Raw genomic sequence first — 25,478 nt, 5'->3', positions numbered from 1 at the left:
CTGTGTAGGCGCCTCTCCTCGGCTGGGCTCCGAGGCTCACCTACACATCTGTGTGTGCAGGTCCTCGGCCCGCGGGCCGAGGTCCGTGCTGCGTGCGCGGCCCTCCTCCAGGCAGCTGGGTATCTCCTCCACAAACGCACACCTGGGCACACACCTGAAAACCAGGGTTTTTACCTGCTGTTGTCACAACTCCTGTTTCAGGTGTTCCTGAAGTATCTGAACTTCGGGACGTTAAACCTGAAGATCTACCACTTGAGCTACCTGCACAACTGCGAGACGCGCCGAGGCCAGGTACCCGCACGCGCTGCCCGCAGGGGCGCCCCCGCGCTCCAGGTCCTCCGGGCCGCCTGAGTGAGTCCACGTTCCCCCAGCCGGGTCTCTCTGGGCAGAGGCACTGGTTCTGTGGGCCCCGCACGTGCTGCCGGCCGGGGCGCCCCCGCGCTCCAGGTCCTCCGGGCCGCCTGAGTGAGTCCACGCCCCCCCAGCCTGGCCTCTCTGGGCAGAGGCACTGGTTCTGTGGGCCCCGCACGCGCTGCCGGCCAGGGCGCCCCCGCGCTCCAGGTCCTCCGGGCCGCCTGAGTGAGTCCACGCCCCCCCAGCCTGGCCTCTCTGGGCAGAGGCACTGGTTCTGGGGGCCCCGCACGCGCTGCCGGCCAGGGCGCCCCCGCGCTCCAGGTCCTCCGGGCCGCCTGAGTGAGTCTACGCCCCCCCAGCCTGGCCTCTCTGGGCAGAGGCACTGGTTCTGGGGGCCCCGCACGCGCTGCCGGCCGGGGCGCCCCCGCGCTCCAGGTCCTCCGGGCCGCCTGAGTGAGTCCACGTTCCTCCAGCCTGGCCTCTCTGGGCAGAGGCACTGGTTCTGTGGGACCCGCACGCGCTGCCGGCCGGGGCGCCCCCGCGCTCCAGGTCCTCCGGGCCGCCTGAGTGAGTCCACGTCCCCCAGCCGGGTCTCTCTGGGCAGAGGCACTGGTTCTGTGGGCCCCTGGGCAGCCGAGGGAGAGGGCCGGGCCCTGGTGGCTGTGGGCGGGGAGCTGTGAGCATGCCGAGCTGAGGGCAGGGAGGTGGGTGCCTCGCCCTCAGGCCCCAGGGCCACCTGCGCACACGGGCGTCAGCATTCCCCCTCAGAAGCTGCCTCAAACGCTCTGTGGAAGGAGCCGCGGCGGATTACGACGCAGAGCAGGAGCGGAGGGGCCCCCCACCCCGCGGCCGGGACGCGGGCGGGCTCTGCCTCCGGCCACACAGGAGAGCAATGGCTTCCGGGACTGGGGTCTGCTCCCCGCTGAGCGAGGAGGCCTGGGGGCCCCGGGGCACCCGTGCGGAAGGCGGTCGGGGCGGACACGGTGGGAGGGGAGGCCGTGAGAGAGGGCCCTGGGCCGGGCCTGAGGCCGCGGAGGAGCTGGAGGCCTGCGGCCAGCGCGGTGTGGGGCAGAGAGCAGGGCCTCGGGGCTCCAAAGTGCGCGGAGAAAGGCCTCCAGGTGGGCTCTGGGCCCCACGCCGTGGGCACGGGGTGGCGCGGGCGTTTAGTAGGCCCGCTTCTTTCCTCTGCCGTCATTTGTCTATCAGTCTGGGCTCACGGGTGTTTCCGGCACGACCTGACTGATTTCTTTGCTCAGCTCGTTTTCTCAGCAGCTCCTGTGCCCTTTGACATGTCCATCGACCCCATTTGGTTGTTTGTTCCGTGGGTGGATTTTTGTGGTTTGGAGGTTCCGCGCACCCTTATTCTCTGGCGCTACCAAATGCTTCAGGCTCATTTATATTTTCCGGCCCAGTCCTGGGATTAGCCATTCCTCAAGGCGTACTGGTTCTTTTTGCTAGAGACCGTCTTAGAAACAACGACCTGGGCACCAGGTGTGATCTTGGCTTGGCGTGTCGTAGCTTCTAGGCCCTCTCAGCTGACGGAGAGAGGAGACAGGTGTGTGTCTACAAGCCCATGCATGTGCACGTCTGTAAATACTTCTACATGTAACCGTCTGCATCCATATTAAGTTTAGCCTGAGTTCTTGCTGACGTCACCAACCCCAACCACCCCCACACGAATCGTTCTGGCCTCTGCCGCCTCCACGCTACACGGAGACCCCTGGAGCCCATCCTCTGCTGTCCACTTACGTCATTGTCCATCCCCCTTGCACGTGTACAGCAGGGTACCTGTGACTGCGACCCATGAGAAACAAGTTCATCACTGGAGCACAGAGATGCGTGCAGTTCCTTTGCCTTTACTTTTGCAGATGCCATGCATTTCCAAAAACGCTGAAGTCAGCACCTTTTCCCCATCCCCTTCCGTGAGGAGGTCTCTTGCATTCTCTTCTCACAGTCTGCATTCTTTCCTGGTCTCCCCCGACCTACCAAATGATTTTTAAATTTGCAAACATTATGGTTCATTCTTTGTGCTGTAAATTTCTATAGGTCTTGACAAATGCACCATGACATGTACCCACCATTACAGTGTCATAAAGAATCATTTCACCACCCTAAAGACCCCCACCTCCCCAAAGCCCTGACAACTACTGATATTTTCACCATCTCCATAGTTTTGCCTTTTGTAGAATATCATATACTTGGAATCATATGGTATGGAACCTTTTAGGACTGGCTTTTTTCACTTAGTAATATGCATTAGGGTTCCTCCGTATCTTTTCATGGCTTAGTAGCCCATTTCTTTTGTTTTCTTTTTCTTTTAGCGTCTTTATTGGAGTATAATTGCTTTACAATAGTGTGTTAGTTTCTGCTTTATAACAGAGTGAATCAGCTTTACATATGCATACATCCCCATATCTCCTCCCAGCCCGTTTCTTTTTATTGCTGAATAGTATTCCAATGTCTGGATGTATTACAGTTTATTTATCCATTCACCCATGGAAGGGCATCTTGATTGCTTCCAGATTGGGGCAATTATGAATAAAACTGCTATAAACATTTGTAGACAGGTTTTTGTGTGGGTACAAGTTTTCAATTCAGTTGAGTTAATACCAAGGTGTGTGATTGCTGGATAATATGGTATAATTGTGTTTAACTCTGTGAGAAACTGTGCAGAAGTTGGCTGTACCATTTTACATTCCCATCAACAATGAATGAAAATTCCTGTCACTCTGCATCCTTGTCAGCTTTTGGTATTGTCAGTTATTTAGATTTTAGTCATCCTAATAGGTGTTTCGTGTTATTGTTTTAAATTACAGCTCTCTAATGACAAGTGATGTTGAGGATCTTTTCATATACTCATTTGCCAACTGTATATCCTACTCTTTGGTGAGGTGTCTGTTCAGATCTTTTGCCCAATTTAAAATTATGTTGTCTGTTTTCTTACTGTTTAGTTTTAAGAGTTTTTTTTGTAAAACTGGGGTTTAAGTCCTTTATCAGATATGTATCTTGCAAATATTTTCTCCAAAAGTATAGCTTGACTTTTCATTCTCTTACCAGTGTATTTGGAAAAACAGAAGTTTTACATTCTCTTTTTTTAAAATCGAGTGTAGGTGTTGATTTACAATGTTGTGTTAATTTCTGCTGTACAGCAAAGTGATTCAGTTATACATATACATACATTCTTCTTTAATATTCTTTTCCATTATAGTTTATCACAGGATATCGAATATAGTTCCCTGTGCTGTACAGTAGGACCTTATTGTTTACCCATTCTCTCTATAAAAGCTTCCATCTGCTAACCCCGACCTCCCCCTCCATCCCTCCCCAACCCCTCCCCCTTGGCAACCACAAGTCTGTTCTCTATGTCCATGAGTCTGAGAAACAGAAGTTTTAAATTTTAATACATTTATTTAATAAGCTTTTCCTTCATGGATTGTAGTTGGGTGCTGTATCTTAAAACACCTCAGCAAACCCAAGGTCACCTAGATTTTGTCCTATGTCATCTTCTAGCAGTTTTATAGTTTTGCATTTTACACTCAGGTCTATGAGTTATTCTCATGAAAGGTGTAAGTGTCTACATACACTTTTTTTTGCATGTGATGTCCAGTCGTTCAGCAACACTTAGTGAAAAGACCAGCCTTTCTCCATTGAATTTCTTTGCTCCTTTGTCAAACTGCAGTTAACTGTATTTGTGTGAGTCTATTTCTGGGCTCTCTATTCTTCTGTTCCATTGATCTATGTTCCTATTTTTTTCACCAATACCATACTGTCTTGATCACTTTATAGTGACCTACTATAGCTTTACAGTCTTGAAGCTGGTAATATCAACCCCCCAACTTTTTTTTCTGCAGTATTGTACAGGCTACTTTGTGGGGTTTTGCCTTTCCATATAAACTTTAAAATCAGTTTGTCCATATAGCACAAAATAGCTTGCTGACATTTTAATTGGTTCTGCATTAAATCTGTACATTAAGTTGGGAAGAATTGGCATCTTAACAAAAAGGAGTTTTCAACTCATGAACGGAGAATATCTGTTTACTTAGATCGTCTTTGATTTCTTCAAAGTTTTGTTGATTTTGCATATAGATTCTGTACATATTTTGTTAACTTGTACCTAAGAATTTAATTTTATACTAATGTAAGTGGTATTGTGTCCTTAATTTCAAGTTCCAATTGTTCATTGCTGGTATAAAGGGAAGCAACTGACTTTTCTTTTTTTTTTTTTTTTGCGGTACGCGGGCCTCTCACCGTTGCGGCCTCTGCCATTGCAGAGCACAGGCTCCGGACGCGCAGGCTCAGCGGCCACGGCTCACGGGCCCAGCCGTTCCGCGGCATGTGGGATCTTCCCGGTGCCCTGCATTGGCAGGCGGATTCTCAACCACTGCGCCACCAGGGAAGCCCGAAGCAACTGACTTTTGTATGTCAACCTTGTTATCCTGTGACCTTAAGACAATAACTAATTAGTTCCAAGAGGTTTTAAAGATTGATCCCTTGGTATTTTTACACAGATGATCATGTCATCTGCAAACAAAGACAGTTGTTTTCCTTCCCTACCCATCTCTATCCATTGTTCTTCCTTTCCTTGTCTTAGTGCCCTTGCTAGGACTTTCAGTACGATGCTGACTATGAGTGGTAAGAGGGGCATCCTTGTCTTGATCCCAGTTTTAGGGAAAGAACCAGTTTCTCACCATCAGGTATGACATTCGCTGTAAGGTTTTTGTAGAATTTTTATCTAGTTGACCAAGTTCCCCTCTATTTCCACTTTGCTGAGAGCTTTTATTCCAAATGAGTGTTCGATTCTGTCAAATATTTTTCTCCATCAATTGATATGATCGTGTTACTTTTTCCTTCTTTAGCCTGGTAATATGGTGGATTACGTTAACTGATTTTCAAATGCTGGGCCAGCCTTGCACACCCGGGATAACTCTCACTTGGTCGTGGAGCATAATTATTTATATATACTATTGCATTTGTTTCACTAATATTTTGTTAAGAATTTTTGTACCTATGTTCACGAGAGATTTTGGCCTGTAGTTTTTCTTTCTTGTAATGGTTTTATTTGGTTTTTGTATTAGGGTAATGCTGGCCTCAGAGAATGGGTTAAAAGGTCTTCCTCTGCTTCTATTTTCTGGAAAAGATTGTAGTGAATTGGTGTAATTTCTTTCCTAAATGTTTTGTAGAATTCACCAGTGAATCCATCAGGGATTGGTGCTTTCTTTTTGGAAGGTTATTAATTATTGATCCAATGTCTTTAATACTTATAGCTCTATTCAGATTATTCTATTTCTCCTTCTGTGGGTGTTGGTAGTTTGTGTCTTTCAAGGCATTGAAACATCCATTTAATCTAAGCTGTTTAATCTAGATTATTAAATTGGGGGGCATAGAGTTTTACAATTTATTATTTATTTATTTTCTTCTGCTTCCTTTACGCTTAAATTAGTCTTCTTTTTCTAGTTTCCTAGGGTTAGGTTATTGATTTTAGATCTCTCTTCTTTTCTGATATGTACATTAAATGCTGTACATTTCCCTACAAGCACTGCTTTCACTGCATCCCACAAATTTTGACATGTATTTCCATTTTCATTTAGTTCGACATCTTTCTAAATTTCTCCTGAGACTTCTTCTCAAGAGAAAAGTATTAATTTGAAGTGTATTGTTTAATCTATTTTGGAATTTTCCAACATCTTTCTGTTAATGACTTCTAGTTTATTGCCCTGTGGTATGGGAATGTATTCTTTATGATTTTTAATTCTTTCAGATGTGTTTTGTGGCCCAGAATATGGTCTATCTTGGCGAATGTTCCATGTGACCCTGAGAAGAATGTGTATTCTGCTGTTGTTGGATGATGTAGTCTATAGATATTTATTATATCCATTGCTGTTTAGTTCAACTATTTTCTTACTGATTTTCTGCCTGCTGGATCTATCAAATAACTGAAAGAAGAACATTGAAGTCTCCAACTATAGTGGTGGATATTTCTATTGCTTCTTGCAGTTCTATTAGTTTTTGCTTTATGGAATTTGATGCTCTGTTGTTAGGTGCATACACATTAAGGACTGTTATGTCTTCTTGGAGAAATGGCCCCTTTATCATTATGTAATATCCCTCTTTACTCCTGATCCTTTTTCTTCTTCTGAAGTCTGCTTTGTATAAAATTAATATAACTATTTAGCTTTCTCTTGATTGGTGTCAGCATGGTATATATTTCTGCATCTCTTTAATTTTTTCCCAATTATTTTCATTGTGGTAAAATACACATAACAAAAAATTTACTATCTTAATCATTTCTAATCTACAGTTCAGTGGTATTAACTACATTTATGTTGCACAACCATCTCCACCGTCCTTCTCCAGAACTCTACACAGCTTCCCAAATTGGAGCTCTATCCTTATTAAACACTAACTCCCCAGTACCCCCATCCCAGCCCCTGGAAACCACATTCTACTTTCTGTTTCTATGATTTTAACTCACATAGGTGCAATACTACAGTATTCGTCTTTTTGTGACTGGCTTATTGCACTGAGCATAATGTCCTCAAGGTTCATCCATGTTGTATCATATTACAGAATTTTCTTCCCTTTGAAGGCTGAATAGTATTCCATTGTATGTATATGCCACATTTTGCTTATCTATTCATCTGTTGCTGGACGCTTTTGTTGCTTCCACATTTTAGCTATTATGAATAATGCTGCTGTGAACATGGGTGTACAAATATCTCTTTGAAACCCTGCTTTCAATTCTTTTGAGTGTATGCCCAGAAGCGGAAATGCTGGATCATATGGTAATTCTGTTTAATTTTTTAAAGAACTTCCATACTGTTTTCCAAAGTGTCTACACCATTTTACATTCCCACCAACAGTGCAAAGCAGTCCCAGTTTTTCCACATCCCTGCCAATACTTGTTTTCTGTTTTGTTTTGTTTTTAACAGTAGTCATCCTAACGGGTGGTAGTTAGTTCTGACTGTAGTTCTGATTTGCATTCCCCAAATGATTAGTGATATTGGTCAGCTTCTCATATGCTTATTGGTCATTTGTATTTTTTCTTTGGAGAAATGTCTATTCGAGTTCTTTGCCCATTTTAAAATCTGGTTGTTTGTTTTCACTCTTGTTGAATTTTAGGAGTTCTCTACATAATCTGGGTATTAATCCCTTATCCGAAGTGTGATTTGCAAATATCTTCTCCCATGTGGGTTGCCTTTTTACCCTGTTGATGGTGTCTTTTGATACACAAAGGTTTTTTAATTTTCAGAAAGTCCAGTTTGTCTATTTTTTTCTTTTGTTGTTAGTGTCTTTCAAGTCATATCCAAGCAATCATTGACAAATCCAATGTCATGAAGCTTTTCTCCTGTGTTTTCTTCTAAGTTCATAGTTTTGCATGTGGATATCCAGTTTTCCTGGTACCATTTGCTGAAAAGACTGCCCTTTCCCCAATGAATGGTCTTGGCATTCTCGTCAAAAATCATTTGGCCATATATGCTAGGGTTTATTTTTGGACTCTATAAGCTATTCTTTTGGTCTGTAGGTCTGTCTTTATGCCAGTGTCACATGTTTTGATTAATGTAGGTTTGTAGTATGTTTTGAAATCAGAAGATATGAGTCCTCCAGTTTTGTTCTTTCTCAAGATTGTTTTGACTATTCAGGGTCCCTTGAGCTTCTATATGAACTTTAGGATGGGTTTTTCTACTTCTGCAAAAACATCATTGAGATTTTGATAGGGATTACATTCCATTTGTAGGTCACTTTGGGTAGTATAGACACTGTAACAATATTAAGTCTTCCAATTCATGAGCAGAGGATGTCTTTTTTTTTTTTTTTTTTTTTTTTTTTTTTTTTTTTTTGTGGTATGCGGGCCTCTCACTGCTGTGGCCTCTCCCGTTGCGGAGCACAGGCTCCGGACGCGCAGGCCTAGCGGCCATGGGTCACGGGCTTAGTTGCTCCGCGGCATGTGGGATCTTCCCGGACCAGGGCACGAACCCGTGACCCCTGCATCGGCGGGCGGATTCTCAACCACTGCGCCACCAGGGAAGCCCAAGGATGTCTTTCTAAGTATTTGTGTCTTCTTTAATTTATTTCAGCAATGTTTTATAGTTTTCATTGTTACAATAATTCTAGCTGTTATAATTGCTCATGTATTTACCTTTACTGGGATCTTTATTTCTCCATACAGCTCTGAGGTCCTTTCATTTCACCTGCAGGACAGTTCTTGCAGGGCAGGTCTAGTGGTCATGAACCCCTTCAACTTTTGTTTTTCTGGGGATGTCTTAATTTCTCCCTCACTTCTGAAGGACAGTTTTGCCGTTATTTTTTGCCGTTATTTTTTTTTTTTCTTTTAGCACTTTGAATACATCAGGCCACTGCCTTCTGGGCCGCAAAGTTTCTGATGAGAAATCTGCTGATAAACTTACTGAGGATCCCTTGTATGTGATGAGTCACTTCTCTCGCTGCTCTCAAGATTCTGTCTTTCAACAGCTTGATTATAATGTGTCTTGCTGTGGGTGTCTTTGAGTTCATCCTACTTGGTGTGTTTTGAACTTCTTGGGTGGAAACATGCATGTCTTTCATCAAATTCCAGGGCTTTCCAGGCTTTATCCCTTCAGATATTCTCGCTGTGTGTCCATCTGCCCTAGGAGAGGTCCAGCCCATCTCCCTTGGAGGAGGTGTTCTGAGTGGCTCTCATTCTGCCCTTGCTTTGAGGCTTGCTTTCTCCCAGCTTCCTCTCAGCCAAGCCCCTTAACCTAACTGCTGTGAAGACATTTCCCCAAATTCGTATCAGCAGCTCCATAACAGTGGCCTCAAGGCAAGATTCAAATCCAACCCCACATGCCCCAGGCGCGGGCCTAGTGAGGCAAGTCTGGAGCATTCTCTGGGTCTAGCCCCACCACACACACCTTCCCCCACCCAGCAGATCTCACCCGGGGGGATGGTGTTCCCTCTAGGAAAGTAAGATCTCAGGAGAAGCCAGGTTTTGGATTCTCTACCTGCCATGTCCTGAGTCCCCACCTCCCTCTCCGGACACCCCACTTTGCTGCTCCCTCTCTTGCAGACTGTCTCAGGGTCCCTGCCCTTCTGCACCTCTCATCAGCCACCCCAACTCAGCAGTCAGAGCCATACTTTGAAAACTTAGGTCCTGTCACTTGGTGGCCGTCAGGGAGTCCCCTGCCCCTTTCTGGCCACCCCATTCCACCAATCCGCCCCAGCCATGCTCCCCTCGGGGGCCTCTGTATTTGCGGGTCCCTCTGCCAGGAACACTGTCCCCCACACCCTGCGGCTCCTCTGTGGAGAGAGCTCCCCCGGCCTGAGCATGCCCGCACCCTGGCCCTGCATTCCCTACCCACTCCACCTGCCACATCCCCTGCATTTACTCACCTCCCTGTACCAAGCCATCTGGTTGGTTGCTTTGCTCATGTTCTAGCTGCCACCCCTCCCCCCTTTAGAAAGGGAATTCTAAGAGTTGGGGATTTCTGTCTGTTCTGCTGTCCAGTTATACCAGACCTAAAGCAGGCAATAAATATCATTCCAGCAAACGAATTTCTGACACTTAGGAAACACGACTATCTGAAGACTCATCGTTTCCAGCTCTTCAGACCGCATGCGTGTACAGGTGTGCTGTTGGTGGGAGTTCTAAAGGGGACTTCCAACAATGGGCGTACACGTCTCAATTAAGTACTTTGATTTCCACTCAGACGTCGCCTAATCCCAGTAGACAGCCGTTTCTGAGACCTTACGCTCTGAACAGCACTTTAAAGAAACCTAATTACTTCACAGCTCTACCTCACAGCTCTTTTTGAAAAGAAAAGTCTAAAATGAACCAAGCCTGGCTGCCATGTTGCCTGTGGTTCAGCCCGGTGCCCGCTTCTTCCTCGTGCTGTAGGGGAGCCCCAACCTCAAATTAAAGCAGTTCTCAGCACAGTGTCCACCCTTCCCTCCCCCAGACCTTAGCAACCCTCCAGGGTCCTAGGCCCCCCTCCCCAAGTCAAGAACCACTGTCAGTCAGCCCTGATCACTATCCCCATGGACTCTGGCTCGGGAGCTCGCGTTAATCCCTTTTTGAGAGCGTCTCAGCCACTTTGGTCAGAGGCCATAGAAGCAACAAAGAAATCATAGGCTTGGCCTTGGGATGTTGGAATTTGTCTCATGCCTGCGGCGTCAAGCTGACTGGCCGGCTTTAGCTGTGGTCCCCGCTGCCCAACAGTCCGTGTTGCGCCACAGCTGGATGAAAGTCCCCAGGGGTGCAGGCCCTTGGCCTCCGTGCTGCCCCCCAGGCTGTGCTTTTGTCCACAACCTACTGGCTGGTGTGAAGACTGGAGCATGTGTGCCGCCCCTCCCAGGACGGGGTGGGAGACATCCGGATTCAAGAGCTACAGAGAGCGCACGCAGGCTCAAAAGCTGTCGCACATCCCTGATCTGTGAACAAGTGCAAGCGTTCAGAAGTCAGGATGTGTGAGTCTGGAGACAGCGGGGAGGGGCTGGCTCTCCTCTCCTCCCTGGGTGTGCAGGCTGCTTTCTGTCACTGCAGCTCCCCCCGTGACGTCACTGGACACGAGGTTGGGAAGAGACGTGCCGTAGTGTGCACCTTTTTTCCACCATCAGAGACCTTAAGAGTATCAATAACAGTGAACTGTAGTGCAATAATGAGGAAGCAATGCGTTTGCATATTTATTACCTTTGCCTTAATGTAATTGTCTTAATTTTTAATTTAATTTAATTAATTTATTTTTTGGCTGCACGGGTTGTGAGATCTTAGTTCCCCAAACAGGGATTGAAGCGACTCCCTTGGCAGTGAAAGCCCCCTTCTTGGGGGCTGGAAGACTCTGAACCCTGACCTGGCCGTGGCTACAGGTGCCTCCGAAGATGCCTGCACCTCACTCAGGGTGCACCCTGACTCAACTCAGAGAGTTAACAATGGAAACAGGAAGAAGGGGAGGGGCAGGTGACTGGGGTGGCCCGCGTGCCTGGCTTCGGACTGCCGTGGACACGCTGCCTGGCCCGCTGAGCCCCCCGTTTCCTTGGGGCCATATTAGAACCTGCTTCAGAGCAGGGTCCAACGTGGGGACTGGTCCTTGGTCCGACTGGGGCACTGGAAGGGCAGGGGAGACCGGACACGCTCTGCTGGGACAGAAGGAGGGGACAGGGTGGAGAGTGGAGGAAGGTCTCGCCTAGAGGCTGTGCTGGGACACCTTCTCACTCTGTCCCCCTCCTAGGGGATGAGTTTGGGGACTGAAGTACTCAGATGGCTCAGAAATTAGGCGTGTGGCCCAGACACCCTCACCCTGAGCTCAGCTGTCCAGGACAGGACATCCCTGCGCGCCTGACCTCCCCCACGCTGACATCTGTGACGTGGGTTCTGGTCCCAACCAGGACTGGTACCCAGGGATAGCTCGGCGAGTATCTGTGCGATAGATGCACAGGTGACTAACACTCACACACACTCACACTCAGATGCACACATTCGCACACACCCACGCCCCCAGACTTGCTCACACTGGCACGTGGGTCTCCTGAGAGAGTCTGCCACCTGGGAGTCTCCCACATGTGTCGGGGGAGGGGGGACTCCATGGGCACCCACACCCACTGCCCTGCATGTCCTTCCTCTGTCAGCTGGTGACTAGGCACCTCAGTCCCCTGCTGCTAATGGCCTGGAAATGAATGCACCCGGCACGGAACTCTCTACTTTCCCCCCACGCGCAGTGGGTAAGCATGCCGATCTGCAGCTCCCCAGCTCTGTGACCTCGGGAAAGTCAAATAACTTCAAGACCTCAGGTTTCCCACCTATAAAATGGGATAGCGAGGTTCTTTCCTCTGAATGCTGGGAGGATTAAAGACCCTTAGAACAGCGAATCTCACCACCTCCCATGCACTCTGCAAATGCACGCTGAGCACTCAGGGGCCAGGCGCTGCTCTAGCCATGAAAAAGCTGTGCCTCCTAACCTCATGGAGTTTGTGGTCGAGTCTGGAGACAATGAGACTGTACATCTGTGAGGCCGGGGATGAGATGCGGTGCTGCAGAGGATCTGGTGCCGCAGGTGCTCAAGGAGGGCCTTCCCTGAGCCACTTTAGGCTGAGACTCAAGGATGAGAAAGTTCTGGGCTGAGGGCTGTGAAGGCAGAGAACAGAGCTTGTGCAAAGGCCCTGTGGTCGGTCAGAGTGAGCTTTGAGGTCACAGTGGGAGTATGATTCGGACACATGGGGAGAGAGGTGGTGGGGCCAGGCCACGGGGAAAGCCTCCTCCACCAATGGGGAGAAGTGGGTGCAGAGGGGGCGGGGCCGGGCTGCTGGGAAAGCCTCCTCCACCAATGGGGAGAGGTGGGCATGGAGGGGGCGGGGCCGGGCTGCTGGGAAAGCCTCCTCCACCAATAGAGCCATCTGGGCAGTGGGCTGCCTCCTGGTGAAAGGACTCTAGGGCAAGTGGGGTCTCCAACGCGCATCCCTACCTGTAACAACATAGGGTGCGGGTGCTGCAGAGGGCCCCGAGGGTGGCTGGCAGGAAGGGAGCCAGGCGAGGAGGAATTGCAGTGGAGGAGGAGGGGCTGGGCACCAGGCCGCCCTTATTAAAGGTCAGAAGGCACAGAGGAGGTGGTGAGTGAGTGTCAAAGGGTGGGGTCTAGAGGGACCTGCCTGTGGGCTGTGGCTGAGGAGGTGGGGAGGTGGGGAGGTGGGGAGAAGAGACTGCCAGTGGCCCTGGACAGTAGCCTGGGGCCCAGCTAGGCGTCAACGTCTGGGGCAGGGTCTGGCCAGGGCCACTCTCAACTCACTTTACAGAGACCACATCCAGAAAACAATGAATTCATGTTCTCAAGCCCCAGCTTCTCACAGGCTAATTATGGAGGGTTGGCTGGTCAGATGTTTGTCTTTCAAGCTCATGGCAATTGATTTCAGTTTTCACTCATTCACTGACTAACCCAGCCTGAGGCCAGCACCAGGCAGTGAGCGGCAGGGATGTGGCCAAAGACTGGAGACTTTACCTTCCAGAAGGTTTGCAGGGCCCCTGAGGCAGGGAGCAGAGAGTCATGTGCTTGGATCAAAGTCTGGGTGCCGGCATCCTGTTGGGAGAGGCGCCGTCATCAGTGTCCCCCAGGGCTCCGTGGTCAGAGCATGTGTGAATGTGTGTGTCTCAGGTGTGACAGCTCACACCCAGGTGCCGCTGTGGTCAGACGGGTGTGGGCAGGTGTGGCCACGACCCACAGGTATGTCACTCCCCAGGTGCTGCTGTGGTCAGCCAACAAGGTATTTGAGGAGCTGACGGACATCGAGAGGCAGTTCCACAAGGCCTTCTACACTGTGCGGGCCTATCTAAACTGTGACAGATACTCAGTGGGCCTCCTGGACATGACCAAGGAGAAGGTGAGGCCTCAGCGCCCCCAAAGACCTCCTGGCCAGCCTCGCCCAGCTCCGCCGCTGACTCAGTGACTCACTCCCTTCTCTCCTCTGCCCAGGAATTCTTTGACGTGTGGCCTGTGCTGATGGGGGAAGCCCAGCCATATTCAGGCCCACGCACACCTGACGGCCGTGTGAGTCATGGGGTTGGGGGGAGGGACAGGCCCTGCCCGTGCACCCTGGATTTCCTGGCTCCAACTCCAGGGTGGGAAGGGGCCTGTCCCGGTGGGAGAAGGAAGGAGGCCTAGGGGAAGGGTGTGGGCGCCCGGCTGGCTCTCTGAGCGCTGCAGAGGCCAGGCCCCGGGGCCGTCTCCCCGGACTCCAGCCCTGCAGCGCTTCGGGTCCGAGGGCCAGGCCTGGTCTCCTGACGAGGGTTGTCAGCCTGGTTGTAAAGACCAACATCTGTTCTGGTTGACCAGTCCTCCTGCTGCCTTATTCTAAAATCCTTGTAACATCTGCCCGAGTGGGGCTTCGTGTGTGTGTGTGTGTGTGAGCAGGGTAGGGACATGGGCAGGTGTCTCTGCCACTTATTGTACGTCCAAGCCGGGTCATACTTCAGAGCCTGGCCATGCCTCAGTCTCCCCTCCTGTCAAATGGGGGTAATCACAGGGCATCAGAGGATTCCATGGGTTCTGTGTGCCAAGTGCATGCAGCAGTCTCTGCGCAAAGGCTGGCTGTGACCACAGCTTCTCATAGTTGTGTGAGTGTGAGTGAGTGTGCGTGTGTGTGTGTGTGTGTGTGTGTGTGTGTGTGTGACAGATGTACAGGCCTGGGTCAGCTGCGTGCGAATGTGTGAAGGAGTACAGGGCCCGGTTTTTGCGTGGGCTTGAGTGGGACACAGATGGAGGGAAGACAGACGTAAACCAGAGTGTGTAACGTGTGTCCCACGACGGTTGGTGCCTGTGAACATCGTGTGTACCTGTGTGCCTATGTGCAGTTATGTGGGCATATGTTGTGAGGGGTTCCCATCGGGGAGCCCCTCACGCCTGCTGTGGTCTGCTTCTCAGGAAATCGTCTTCTACAAAGTCATCGACTACATCCTCCATGGCAAGGAAGACATCAAGGTCATCCCGTAAGTGTCAGGGTCTTATGAGACGCGTCACCCAAGGGCAGGACCACCCCGGACCCAGGCTGGACTGGCCTGAGGACCTGTCACGGCAGAGTCAGCGGCCCCCGGTTCGGCCCCGCACACCTTGGGGCTCCCTGAGCTGGGTGGCGCGGCAGGATGCGGTGGGGAGGGAGGCCCGCTTACTGGTCTGGGAGGAAATGAGTGGGGGCCTGAGGAGGCCCGAAGCCCCACGGATGTTGGTGTGGATGTCCAGGGGATCGGATGAGCTGCCCAGGCGGCCCTGTCAGCAGCGACTGGCCTTTGAGGCCCTCAGGGTCTCATTTTGGTTGAGCCGGCCAGCCCAGCAGGTGGAGCCCCCAGAAGGGGGGTCCCAACGCTGCACACCCAGTGGGGCGGGACAGGAGGGGACGCAGCCCAGCGGGCAGCAGAGCCGGGTGGAGGTCAGGGCAGCCTAGAGAGACTGGCAGGTGGCAGCTGGCCATTACCAGCCATACAGCCGCAGAGCCACGTGACCTCCTTGGCCCCGTAAGCCTGTCAGGACCCCACCCCCAGCTCCCACGCAGGGACTGGGGTCCAGGGCCAGGCCTGCGGGGATGAAGCAGGCGGCCCCCTGGAGGGCAAGGGGCCTCAGCGTGGGCAGAGGAGGAGGAATGAGGCAGCTCAGGCGCCCCCAGACCTCACCCCTGGCCTCCCCTCCCCGTCTTCCACTTCTTGCCAGCCTCCCACAACCCACCTGGAGCCCAGAGAAGGGAATCAGCACGAACTCACAGCTGAGCGTCTGGCCCTCTGACCCCCTGCTTCTCTCCCCACAGCTCACCCCCCGCCGATCACTGGGCCCTGGCCAGCGGCCTTCCAAGCTACGTGGCAGAAAGTGGCTTTGTGAGTCCCCCAGAGCCCTGCACTCGATCGCTGGCACCCCACCCCGTCCCACCGGCCTGTGTGCCCCGGCTTTGCTTACTTGGAAGCTCTTCAGCTTGAACAGTCTATTTTAGAATCATACTGTATATTTGGCTGCTTCAAGTGAAACTGTGTTTCTGATCCTTTTGCAGATCTGTAACATTATGAATGCCCCGGCTGATGAAATGTTCAAATTTCAGGTATCTGTCTATTCATTCATAGAAAGCATATTGTACTTAGGAAAGAAGATCTTGTGATTCAGAAATGATGGACTGAATTCGTTTTTGCTGTTTAAGGAACAACCTCAAAGTCTCACAGGCTAACAGCAGCAAACACGTGTTCCGTACACACAGGTCTGCGTGTTGGCTGGGCACGGCTGTGCCTGGCGAGGGTTCACGTCTGCTCCATGTGGGGACACGTGACCAGGGCGGGCTCTTTTCTGAAGTGGGCCTAGGTCCAGTGGACCAGTGGAGATGGGCTTTGTCTCTCGGGGCCTCCTCCAGGAACTGGCCGGGGTCCCTATTTCACTGGCCAGGCATCAGTGGGATGTGAGCTAGGACCCACTGTAAGGCCCACTGGGATGGGCGTGCTAGGCCCCTTGCTCAACGATTACTAGGAACTTGGCAGCAGGGCATTCAGTCAAGCAGTGTCCTTCCAAGAGTGGGACCCTGTGTGACCGCAGCACTCACACAGGGAGGCCGCCCCTGTGGACAAGGCCGCCCTTCTCCTCTGGGGAGAAGTCACAGCACGCACCCTTGGGGGCCAACAGACAGGAACAGTGACCCGGTCTCCGCAGTCTGAGGGCAGAAGCAGCGAGGTTCACTCTCCCTGGCTGACCAGCGGGCCCGGGCCCGGGCCAGACCCAGGGCAGCGGGCAGCTCCAGACGCCTCTCCCTGCAGGAAGGGCCTCTGGACGACTCTGGGTGGATCATCAAGAACGTCCTCTCCATGCCCATCGTCAACAAGAAGGAGGAGATTGTGGGGGTCGCGACGTTTTACAACAGGAAAGACGGGAAGCCCTTCGATGAGCAGGACGAAGTCCTGATGGAGGTAAGCACCTGTCACCGGTGGGCTCCGGAGGCGACACCTGGGTGGGGGGACACCGTCTGCTCCGGGCCCTGAGCCGGCCCGAGGAGCCCGGGAGAGCTGTGAGGGCCCATCCCAGGGGCTAGAGGCTGGCCCACGGGGAGCGCCCTGTGCACCAGAGGGCGCCGCGGAAGGTGACGTGGGCCTGCAGTCTCTCACACAGTTCCTGGGCTGGTCGGTGCTGAACACCGACACCTACGACAAGATGAACAAGCTGGAGAACCGCAAGGACATCGCCCAGGACATGGTTCTGTACCACGTGAGGTGTGACAAGGACGAAATCCAGTTGATCCTGGTACGTCCAGCGCCCCCGCGGGGGGCGGGGCACCCCAGGAGTGAGGGCACAACCTGCCGTCCCAGTCGCTGCACAGGGCAGGGCCGGGCGGCCCTGCCCTGTGCCTCAGGCCCTCAGCTGTGAGCAGGCAGCGTCGTGCAGTGCAAGGCCCCCACCATCATGGGCCCCGTGGAGAGCTCAGACAGGTGTGGAGAGGCGGGGGCGTGCAGGGGCTGAGAGCCGGCTGGGCTCTCATCATCACCGTCTCTGAAGCCAGAGGCTCCGGCTGGGGCTTCTGGAGGCTCCCGCTGTGCTTTGGTGCCCACTGTCACTTTGTCCCACAGTCACGAGGGGTGAAGCTGACACTGTCGCTCTGTCTCAGAACACACGATTTCTCTCCTAGCCAACAAGAGAGCGCCTCGGGAAGGAGCCTGCCGAATGTGAGGAGGACGAGCTGGGGAGAATCTTGGTCAGAACCTGACTCCGCCCCCGGGTGGGGACTGGGCGGGCCTGAGGGCGGGGCGGAGGCGGGGGCGGGGCGGGGACGCCTCCATTCCCGGGAGGCCAGAGCCAGCTTGGGCACAGAGCGTGGGCTTGTGATGTTCGCTGCTGACACGCATCCACGTTCCTGCGCATCGTGTGTGCCCGTGTCAGTGCATGTGTGTCTGTGTGTCCTTCCGTGTGCCTGTATGTTCACGTGTCCTTGTCTCTCTCTGCGTGTGCCTGTGTATGTGCGTATCTTTGTGTCTGTTTCCCTGACAACATCACCATGTCTGCCCAGCTGGCAAGTTCTTGTTGCTGGGCCACAGGTGGGAGAAGGGGAGAGGAAGGGGGCTGAGCTGGGAGGGGATGTGAGTGCCCCAGGCTACTGGCTTGATGTTACCGGACACCTGGGGTGTCTGATGCTGGACAGAGTGTCCTGAGAGAAGAAGAGATGAGGAACAGGCGGGGCTTCGGTGGGTCTGCCCCCTTCAGCCCCACAATCCTTCCCACAGAAGCAAGAGCTGCCGGGGCCCACCAAGTTTGCTATCTATGAGTTCCACTTCTCTGATCTGGAGTGCACGGAGCTGGAGCTGGTCAAATGCGGCATCCAGATGTACTATGAGCTGGGAGTGGTTCGAAAGTTCCAGATCCCCCAGGAGGTGAGGGGTCATTCATGATCAGGGTCCCAGTTCGGGGAGAGGTAGTCAGGGGTCCCAGGTCCCGCAGGAAGTCTGGGGGCAAACATGTTCATTACAGAATGGACAGTGCAGGCCAGCAAAATATACAGGGCAAGTGTGCCTAGACTACGTGGCTGGCTGGCTGGCTGGCTGGATGGATGGATGGGTGATGGATGGATGGATGGATGGATGGATGGGTGGGTGGATGGATGGATGGATGGATGGGTGGATGGATGGATGATGGATGGATGGATGATGGATGGGTGGGTGGATGGATGGATGGATGGATGGTGGATGGATGGATGGGTGGGTGGGTGGATGGATGGATGGATGGATGATGGATGGATGGATGGATGGATGGATGGGTGGATGGGTGGATGGGTGGATGGATGGGTGGATGGATGGATGGATGGGTGGGTGGATGGATGGATGGATGGATGGGTGGATGGATGGATGGATGGATGGGTGGGTGGATGGATGGGTGGATGGATGGATGGATGGGTGGATGGATGGATGGGTGGGTGGATGGGTGGATGGATGATGGGTGGATGGATGGATAGATGGATGGGTGGATGGATGATGGGTGGATGGATGGATGGATGGATGGATGATGGATGGGTGGATGGATGGATGGATGGATGGATGGATGGGTGAATGGATGGATGGATGGATGATGGATGGGTGGATGGATGGATGGGTGGATGGATGGATGGGTGGGTGGGTGGATGGATGATGGGTGGATGGATGGGTGGGTGGATGGATGATGGGTGGATGGATGGGTGGGTGAATGGATGAATGGATGGATGGATGGATGGGTGGATGATGAGTAGGTGGATGGGTGGGTGATGGATGGGTGATGGAAGGATGGATGGATGGAAAGTTTGTTACACAGGTACTCCAGGCAGTCTGATCATCAAGTACATCACTGGGCAGCAGTGGGTGTTTGGTTTTGGGGGAAGAGGAGACGGAAGCAGCCAGCACCTGTGCAGAAAGTACACAGCACCCTCTAGGTGTGAGCACAGAGAGCCCCTCAGAGACTGTCCCAGGGAGCAGGGGGACAGCCTTCCCAGCTGTGCTGCTTCCCTGTGGTTTTCCAGCTTCTGCCCTGCCTCCACCTTCAGGGAGCACCTGCTTCCCCAAGGCCAAGTGAGAGAACCGTCTTTCTCTATGCCCTGGAGAACAAGTGCAGCAGGCTGGCATTTTCTAAAGACATTGTACAGAAAACAAAGGGAAAACACAAAAGAAATAAACTGTAGAAAGTATTAACAGAATAAAAAATTTCCAAATGATTTCTGGCCCTAAAAACCACAGTGGAAGCACTGAGAGGTTCCCTTAGGCCCATGTTCTATCGTCCAGAGATAACTGCTCACCCTCCAGCCACCCCCTCGGCCTCTGGACCTTCAGCCACCATCCCCTTCCCCCACCACTGGGCCAGGTGCCCACACATCCTGCCCCAGTCAGATACCCGTGGATGAAATGGACCTTGTCTTCTGAAATATCCCAGCCCCCTCTCCTGGGGTCCTTGTCCCAATCTGAGGCTTGGCAATAGGACGGAGGCCCCAGACACCCTGTGAACTCCGGAGCTGCTCTTGGCTTTGGCTCCACCCCTCCGGCTGCCTGCCACCCCTGGTGCACCCCACAGGTGCCACCCACGAAGGTGGCTGGAGCCCATGTCTCTGCCTCCCTCAGGTTTTGGTGCGGTTCCTGTTCTCTGTGAGCAAGGGGTATCGGAGAATCACCTACCACAACTGGCGCCACGGCTTCAACGTGGCCCAGACGATGTTCACGCTTCTCATGGTGCGTGGGTGCAGCGGGGGTGGGAGAGGGCTCACCCGTCTGATCAGTGTGGTGAAGACCCTCCCGGTTCCAAGGGCAGCACCCTAGGTGGCGGCTCCTCCACGTGGGATGTGGGGGCCTTCAAGGGAAGAGGCCCCTCCGACGGGCGCACACCCCCAGCCGGGAAGTGGACGGAGAGCACCTGAGCTGGGACGGGGCAGTGAGGTCCGGCCCAGCTCCGCGCCTCCCACCCCCCTGCCCCCAGCCAGCAGAGCAGGGAAGCGAGCGGGCGAGGGGGCTGACCGGGCTGCAGGGTCGTGGGCTCGTGTCTCTGCAGACGGGCAAACTGAAGAGCTACTACACGGACCTGGAGGCCTTCGCCATGGTGACCGCCGGCCTGTGCCACGACATCGACCACCGGGGCACCAACAACCTGTACCAGATGAAGTAGGCGTGCTCCTGGGACGCCCACGTGGCTGTGCGCTGGAGCCAGCCACAGCGTACCCGGGGAGGGGCCTGCGGAGAGCTCGCCTCGCAGCAGAGCGGCTGGGGAAAGCGCTCGCCTCTGAGGGCCTGCCGCACCCACAGGGGTGCCCCTTCCTCATGCGGGGAGCTGGGGGCAAACAGGCTGCTCTGGGCCTTCTGACCACTGCTTGTTTTTAATTAAACCTCCGTAACAGATCCCAGAACCCTTTAGCCAAGCTCCACGGCTCCTCGATTTTGGAACGACATCACCTGGAGTTCGGGAAGTTCCTGCTCTCCGAGGAGGTGCGTGCCCTCCCTCTACTCTCTTGCTGCATTTCCGGGCCGACTGACCTTCGCTTGCACCCCTGGAACTCCACTGCCAGCGTCCACACCACACAGCTCTGGCACTGGAGAAGGGAGGCAGGCTTTGTGGTGGTGGCGAAGGGGGTGATGGGACGGGCCTGGTGATTCCAGTTTGGAAATGCCCTCACGGGGGTGGGGTGGGCTCAGGTCCCCAGAGTGTTGCGGGGGGAGAAGGGGGTTGGGGGCCTCCCGGTGCAATGTGGGGCCACCTGGGTCTGGGGCCCATGACCCTTGGGTAGAAGCTGGCCAGCAACGCCAAGAGGGACAGACGGATGACCTCCAGGAGGGGTGGGGGATGGGAACGGACGGGGGTGCAGGGGACGCACCTGTGACCAGAGCCCCACCTGCAGACCCTGAACATCTATCAGAACCTGAACCGGCGGCAGCATGAGCACGTGATCCACCTCATGGACGTCGCCATCATCGCCACAGACCTGGCGCTCTACTTCAAGTGGGTGCCACGGCCCCCCCCCCCGCCTCGTGGAGAGCACCAGGAGGCCCCATGGGGAAGGAGCCTGGCTGGGGGGCACCTGGGGCTCCAGGCAGACAACCCGCCCCGGGGGCCAACAAAGCCTGCACTCCCCACCTCGCTTCCTCTCCTGGAAGGGCGGGTGGGGTGGAGATCAAGGAGGACGTGTGGTCCTGCGTGGCGTGACGGGGTGGGGGTCGACTCCCTCCCTTTGTCCTTGGGGTTCAGGAAGAGGACGATGTTCCAGAAGATTGTGGATGAGTCCCAGAACTACGAGGACAGGAAGAGCTGGGTGGAGTACCTCTCCCTGGAGACCACGCGGAAGGAGATAGTCATGTGAGTGCAGGGCCACAGCTCCGCCTGCAGTGCTGGGAGCCCCAGGGCCCCCAGACGCTCCAGAGCAAGAACAGCTCACTTCTTGACAGCTTCCACGCCTCAGACAAACGCTTCACCTCACCTGCTCTCCTTTCAGGGGCGCAGCAGGACTTGGGGTGGGACAGGCCATGTCCACAGTTAAATAACTTGCTCACTTCATGAGCCTCCATCCCTTCACCTGCAAAGTGGAGATTCAGAACTACATCCAGCCCCAGGCCTGCCCCAGAGGCCCAGTTAGGAAGAATGTGTAAATCACTGGTCCCCAAGAAGCACTTGCTGACCTTCGTCGTCCCCGGCTGCCTAGGGAGAGGGGCGAGGAGATGGGGAGCGGGGGGAGGGCCGGAGTGGCTGCAGGGCAGGACCGTCCACCACCGGAAGGACCCTGGGGCTTGGAGCTGTGCGCCACGGTGACCGGGCCTTGCAGAGGTGGGGGAAGGAGGGAAGCCGGTGTGGGTGTGCCTGGAGCTCTGTCTGCCCACAGGGCCATGATGATGACGGCGTGTGACCTGTCTGCCATCACCAAGCCCTGGGAAGTCCAGAGCAAGGTCAGAGTCACGCGGGCCCCAGACATCCTGCCGGTCCTCACGGGGTCGCATCTAGGTGGAGCCTGGGATGCGGGGACAGACCCATTCGTCTGCAAGTAGTGCCGAGGGCTGCTGCCCAGCTCTGGGGCCCAGCCAGTGCCGCCACGGTGGAGTGGGCTGCCGCGCTCCCGTGTGCAAGGCCCAACCTGAATAGTAGGGACACCAGAGTCTGGGGTGCAGAAGACCAAGGGCACTGGCCAACCTGACAGGGTCTCAGGACGATATCTGACCAATCACTGAATCCACAGCATGCCTGCCTTCTGGGTGCCTTTCAGGTCGCTCTGCTGGTGGCAGCTGAGTTCTGGGAACAAGGGGACCTGGAGAGGACAGTTCTGGATCAACAGCCCATTGTGAGTGTTGCTTCCAGAATCCTCCATACCCATCACGGTGCTTGGGAGCCTCAGGCCTGGCTCGGTGCAGACAGGGGACCCCCGGGGGTTCTGGGGTCCTGGGACCTAACTCTCACTTTGTGGGGTCATGTGACATGAGTCTGGTGAGAATTTAGCTGGGACCGAATCTGGGTAAATTGTGGAAAAGACAGGGATTGGGTAAAACTGTGACGGCCTGCAGTGATGGAAAGCCATTGCCGAAGCTGCAGAGCCAGACTGCGGCTCATGACCGAAAGCCTCCATGGGCCCAGGCAGCTCTGCAGTGAGCCCCTGCCCGGCCGTGAGCTGCTCCAGGAAGGCCCCGGGCAGGGCAGGCCTGGCCCACGGGCAGAGAGCTGGTGGCTGGAGTCCAGGGCTCACCCTGGCTGTGGCTGAGGCTGCAGGGAGGAGGGGGAGAGGAGGCGGGGAGCGGGGGCGAGGGCTGGAGTGGTGTGCAGGGTCAGGCTGTCCAGCACTGGAAGGACCCTGGGGCTTGGACTTGTGCGCCACGGTCACCAGGCCTCACAGGGGCGGAGGTGAGGGAGGGAGGCCAGTCTGGGCGTGACTGGAACTCAGTCTGCCTTCAGGGCCATAATGATGCCGGGATCTTCAGCTCGGCCTTGTGGGGGTCAGGAATCTGTTGCTAGACCGAAGTGGCACCTGCATGGGGACAAGGACACGAGCATCACCCAGCAATGAGCAGGAGAGACAGAGAGAGCTTGTCTCACAAGCCAACTCCAGCCACTGAAGAGCTCTCTGGGCACCGGGCTGGGAAGGCTCTGGGGCCAGGCGCAGACTGCTGGAGAGGGTGCCCTGACCAACTAGCGAAGTCTCTTGGGGGAAGGGCAGGCAGCCCGTCTGTCTCCTCCGGGCCGGGCCTCTAGGGTCCTGCATGGCTCTCACGCCAGCACGCCGAGTTCCAGACAGAGGGCAGCTCTGAGCGAGAGACTTCCAGCGGGGGTGGCGGGGGCGCGGCCAGAGTCTGGACACCAAGGACAGCTCCTTCAAGAGCATCGGGGTTGGCCCCCTTGGGAGTCACGGGCCAGGCCTTGGGTCAGCACCATGGATAGCTCAAGGGGGGGTGGGTGGGGGGAGCTGGAGGAAGGGGCTCCGCGCTCCACCCCAGGCTGACGTGGCCGGAGGCCCAGCGCTGCCTAGGGCAGCTCCCCAGCACGGGGCAGCGGCTCGGAAGGGAAGGGGCGTCCTGGCTTCCCTTCCAAGGCCAGGTCATCCCCAGGGAGCTGCTCGCTCTCGTCTCCGCGGACAGTGTCACTGAGCCGGGGTGGGGCCGAGTCCTGGGGGCTTGGGGAGGTGTCAGGCCTGCCTGCCACCAGGCGCCTCACGGTGTCCCTACCCCCCCACAAGCCGATGATGGACCGGAACAAGGCGGCCGAGCTCCCCAAACTGCAGGTCGGCTTCATTGACTTTGTGTGCACGTTCGTGTACAAGGTGAGCGCGTGGCCCAGGGCCTGGATGGGTTTGCAGGGGAGGGGCGGGGGGTGAGCGTGGAGGGGCGCGGGGGGGACGGTGGCTCCCATCCCCCTTGAATCTGCACTTAGAATCGAAATCCTCAGTGTCACCCCAAGGGGGTCCCCTCCCCATCAGTTCCTCAGAAGCACCATGAGCTCTCCCCCCTCAATTTCTCCCTCCCAGAATGTCCTGCTCACCTCGAGGTCGTACCTCAAACGTCCCTACTAAGGCGCCCCCGCCCAGGGCCTGCACACTGTTTGCAGGGCACTGACTGCAGTATATGTGCAGTGCATTTGTTCAGTGTCTGCACCCTGGGAGGAGGGTGGTCCACTGTCGCCGGCCGGGTGCACGTGGCACAGCCGAGTGACAGTGAGACGCGTGCCAAGGAGCTGGGACAGGTGCTGGGACATCAGCTCCAGGGACTAGCAAGGGAGTGATACACACCAGGACGCCACAGGCCACGCCCATCTGGGGGGGGCAGACCCCACACTCCGAGGAGGTTTTCAGGTTGAGTGACGTCCCTCCTGCCCCACCCCTACCCCAGCCGCTGAGGTCTCACGCTTCCCTTTACCGAAACACCAGCCCCTTTTCTGCCCCCACCAAGGGGGCTGTCAGTGCTGGGGAGGAGGTGGGACCAGGGTGCGCCTGCTGGTTTTGAGGTGGTCACTGCCGGGGCCGCCAGGCACACACACCGCCCCCCCCACCGCCTTCCCCGCCTGCAGCCACCTGCACAGCCCGTGGGCGTTCACGCGTGTTCCTGGGCGAGCACGGGCTCTGTGATGTGCGACGTGCGAATGAGAGAGCGTGAAGGAGCCCCAAGACCTGCACGGCTGCCCAGCCTGCCCAGCCCCCCTGCCGGAGGAACGTCCCTTGTGCTTTGATGTTTTCCACTCTATTCTTGGGGACCTCGCCCCGCAGCTCCTGTTCCAACCTCAAGGACACAAACCCCCAAGTCCTTCTCCCTTTTCAGGCCTCTGCTAGGAACGTGGCACCTCCATGCCCCAGCCCAGCCCAGCCTGCCCAGGAGCCGCTGGGGGTGTGGTCCGACTTCTCGGTTCTCTTTCCAGGAGTTCTCCCGCTTCCACGAGGAGATCCTGCCCATGTTCGACCGGCTGCAGAACAACAGGAAGGAGTGGAAGACCCTGGCCGACGAGTACGAGGTGAAGGTGAAGGCCCTGGAGGAGGAGAGGACGGCGGCGGCGAAGACGGCGGCCAGAAAAGGTCTGGGCTCCACACCTGCCGCCGCCAAGACCGCACAGCCGGGCCTCGGCCTGCCGGGGTGGGGGGGGGCACAAGGCAACAGAGTTCAACCTGGAGAAAAGCCAGGCTTCAGGTGGCCCTGCGGTCAGCGCACCAGGGCTCCTGGCTGCACAGGGCACAGACGGCCACGTGGG

At 54.9% G+C, this 25,478-nt stretch overlaps 1 protein-coding gene across 1 annotated transcript in view; it reads left to right on the top strand.

Moving 5' to 3' along the window:
- The window catches only part of PDE6B (phosphodiesterase 6B), a 30,165-nt gene that overhangs the window by 3,543 nt on the left and 1,144 nt on the right, over positions 1 to 25,478 (top strand). Inside the window, exons 3-21 of the mRNA XM_059067400.2 lie at positions 202 to 291; positions 13,555 to 13,695; positions 13,788 to 13,862; positions 14,736 to 14,800; positions 15,610 to 15,676; positions 15,847 to 15,894; positions 16,595 to 16,744; positions 16,932 to 17,075; positions 17,458 to 17,523; positions 18,050 to 18,196; positions 19,904 to 20,011; positions 20,328 to 20,437; positions 20,671 to 20,758; positions 21,169 to 21,269; positions 21,516 to 21,623; positions 22,144 to 22,207; positions 22,522 to 22,596; positions 23,980 to 24,063; positions 25,152 to 25,305. Of these exons, the coding sequence (XP_058923383.1) occupies positions 202 to 291; positions 13,555 to 13,695; positions 13,788 to 13,862; positions 14,736 to 14,800; positions 15,610 to 15,676; positions 15,847 to 15,894; positions 16,595 to 16,744; positions 16,932 to 17,075; positions 17,458 to 17,523; positions 18,050 to 18,196; positions 19,904 to 20,011; positions 20,328 to 20,437; positions 20,671 to 20,758; positions 21,169 to 21,269; positions 21,516 to 21,623; positions 22,144 to 22,207; positions 22,522 to 22,596; positions 23,980 to 24,063; positions 25,152 to 25,305 (1,885 nt within the window). The remainder of the gene's footprint in view (positions 1 to 201; positions 292 to 13,554; positions 13,696 to 13,787; positions 13,863 to 14,735; positions 14,801 to 15,609; positions 15,677 to 15,846; positions 15,895 to 16,594; positions 16,745 to 16,931; positions 17,076 to 17,457; positions 17,524 to 18,049; positions 18,197 to 19,903; positions 20,012 to 20,327; positions 20,438 to 20,670; positions 20,759 to 21,168; positions 21,270 to 21,515; positions 21,624 to 22,143; positions 22,208 to 22,521; positions 22,597 to 23,979; positions 24,064 to 25,151; positions 25,306 to 25,478) is intronic.

The sequence above is a fragment of the Kogia breviceps genome, chromosome 6 (assembly GCF_026419965.1).
Source record: "Kogia breviceps isolate mKogBre1 chromosome 6, mKogBre1 haplotype 1, whole genome shotgun sequence".
In the NCBI taxonomy this organism is placed as follows: domain Eukaryota; kingdom Metazoa; phylum Chordata; class Mammalia; order Artiodactyla; family Physeteridae; genus Kogia; species Kogia breviceps.
Note: the sequence above shows the minus strand (reverse complement) of the source record. Positions and strands in the feature narration are given on the sequence as shown.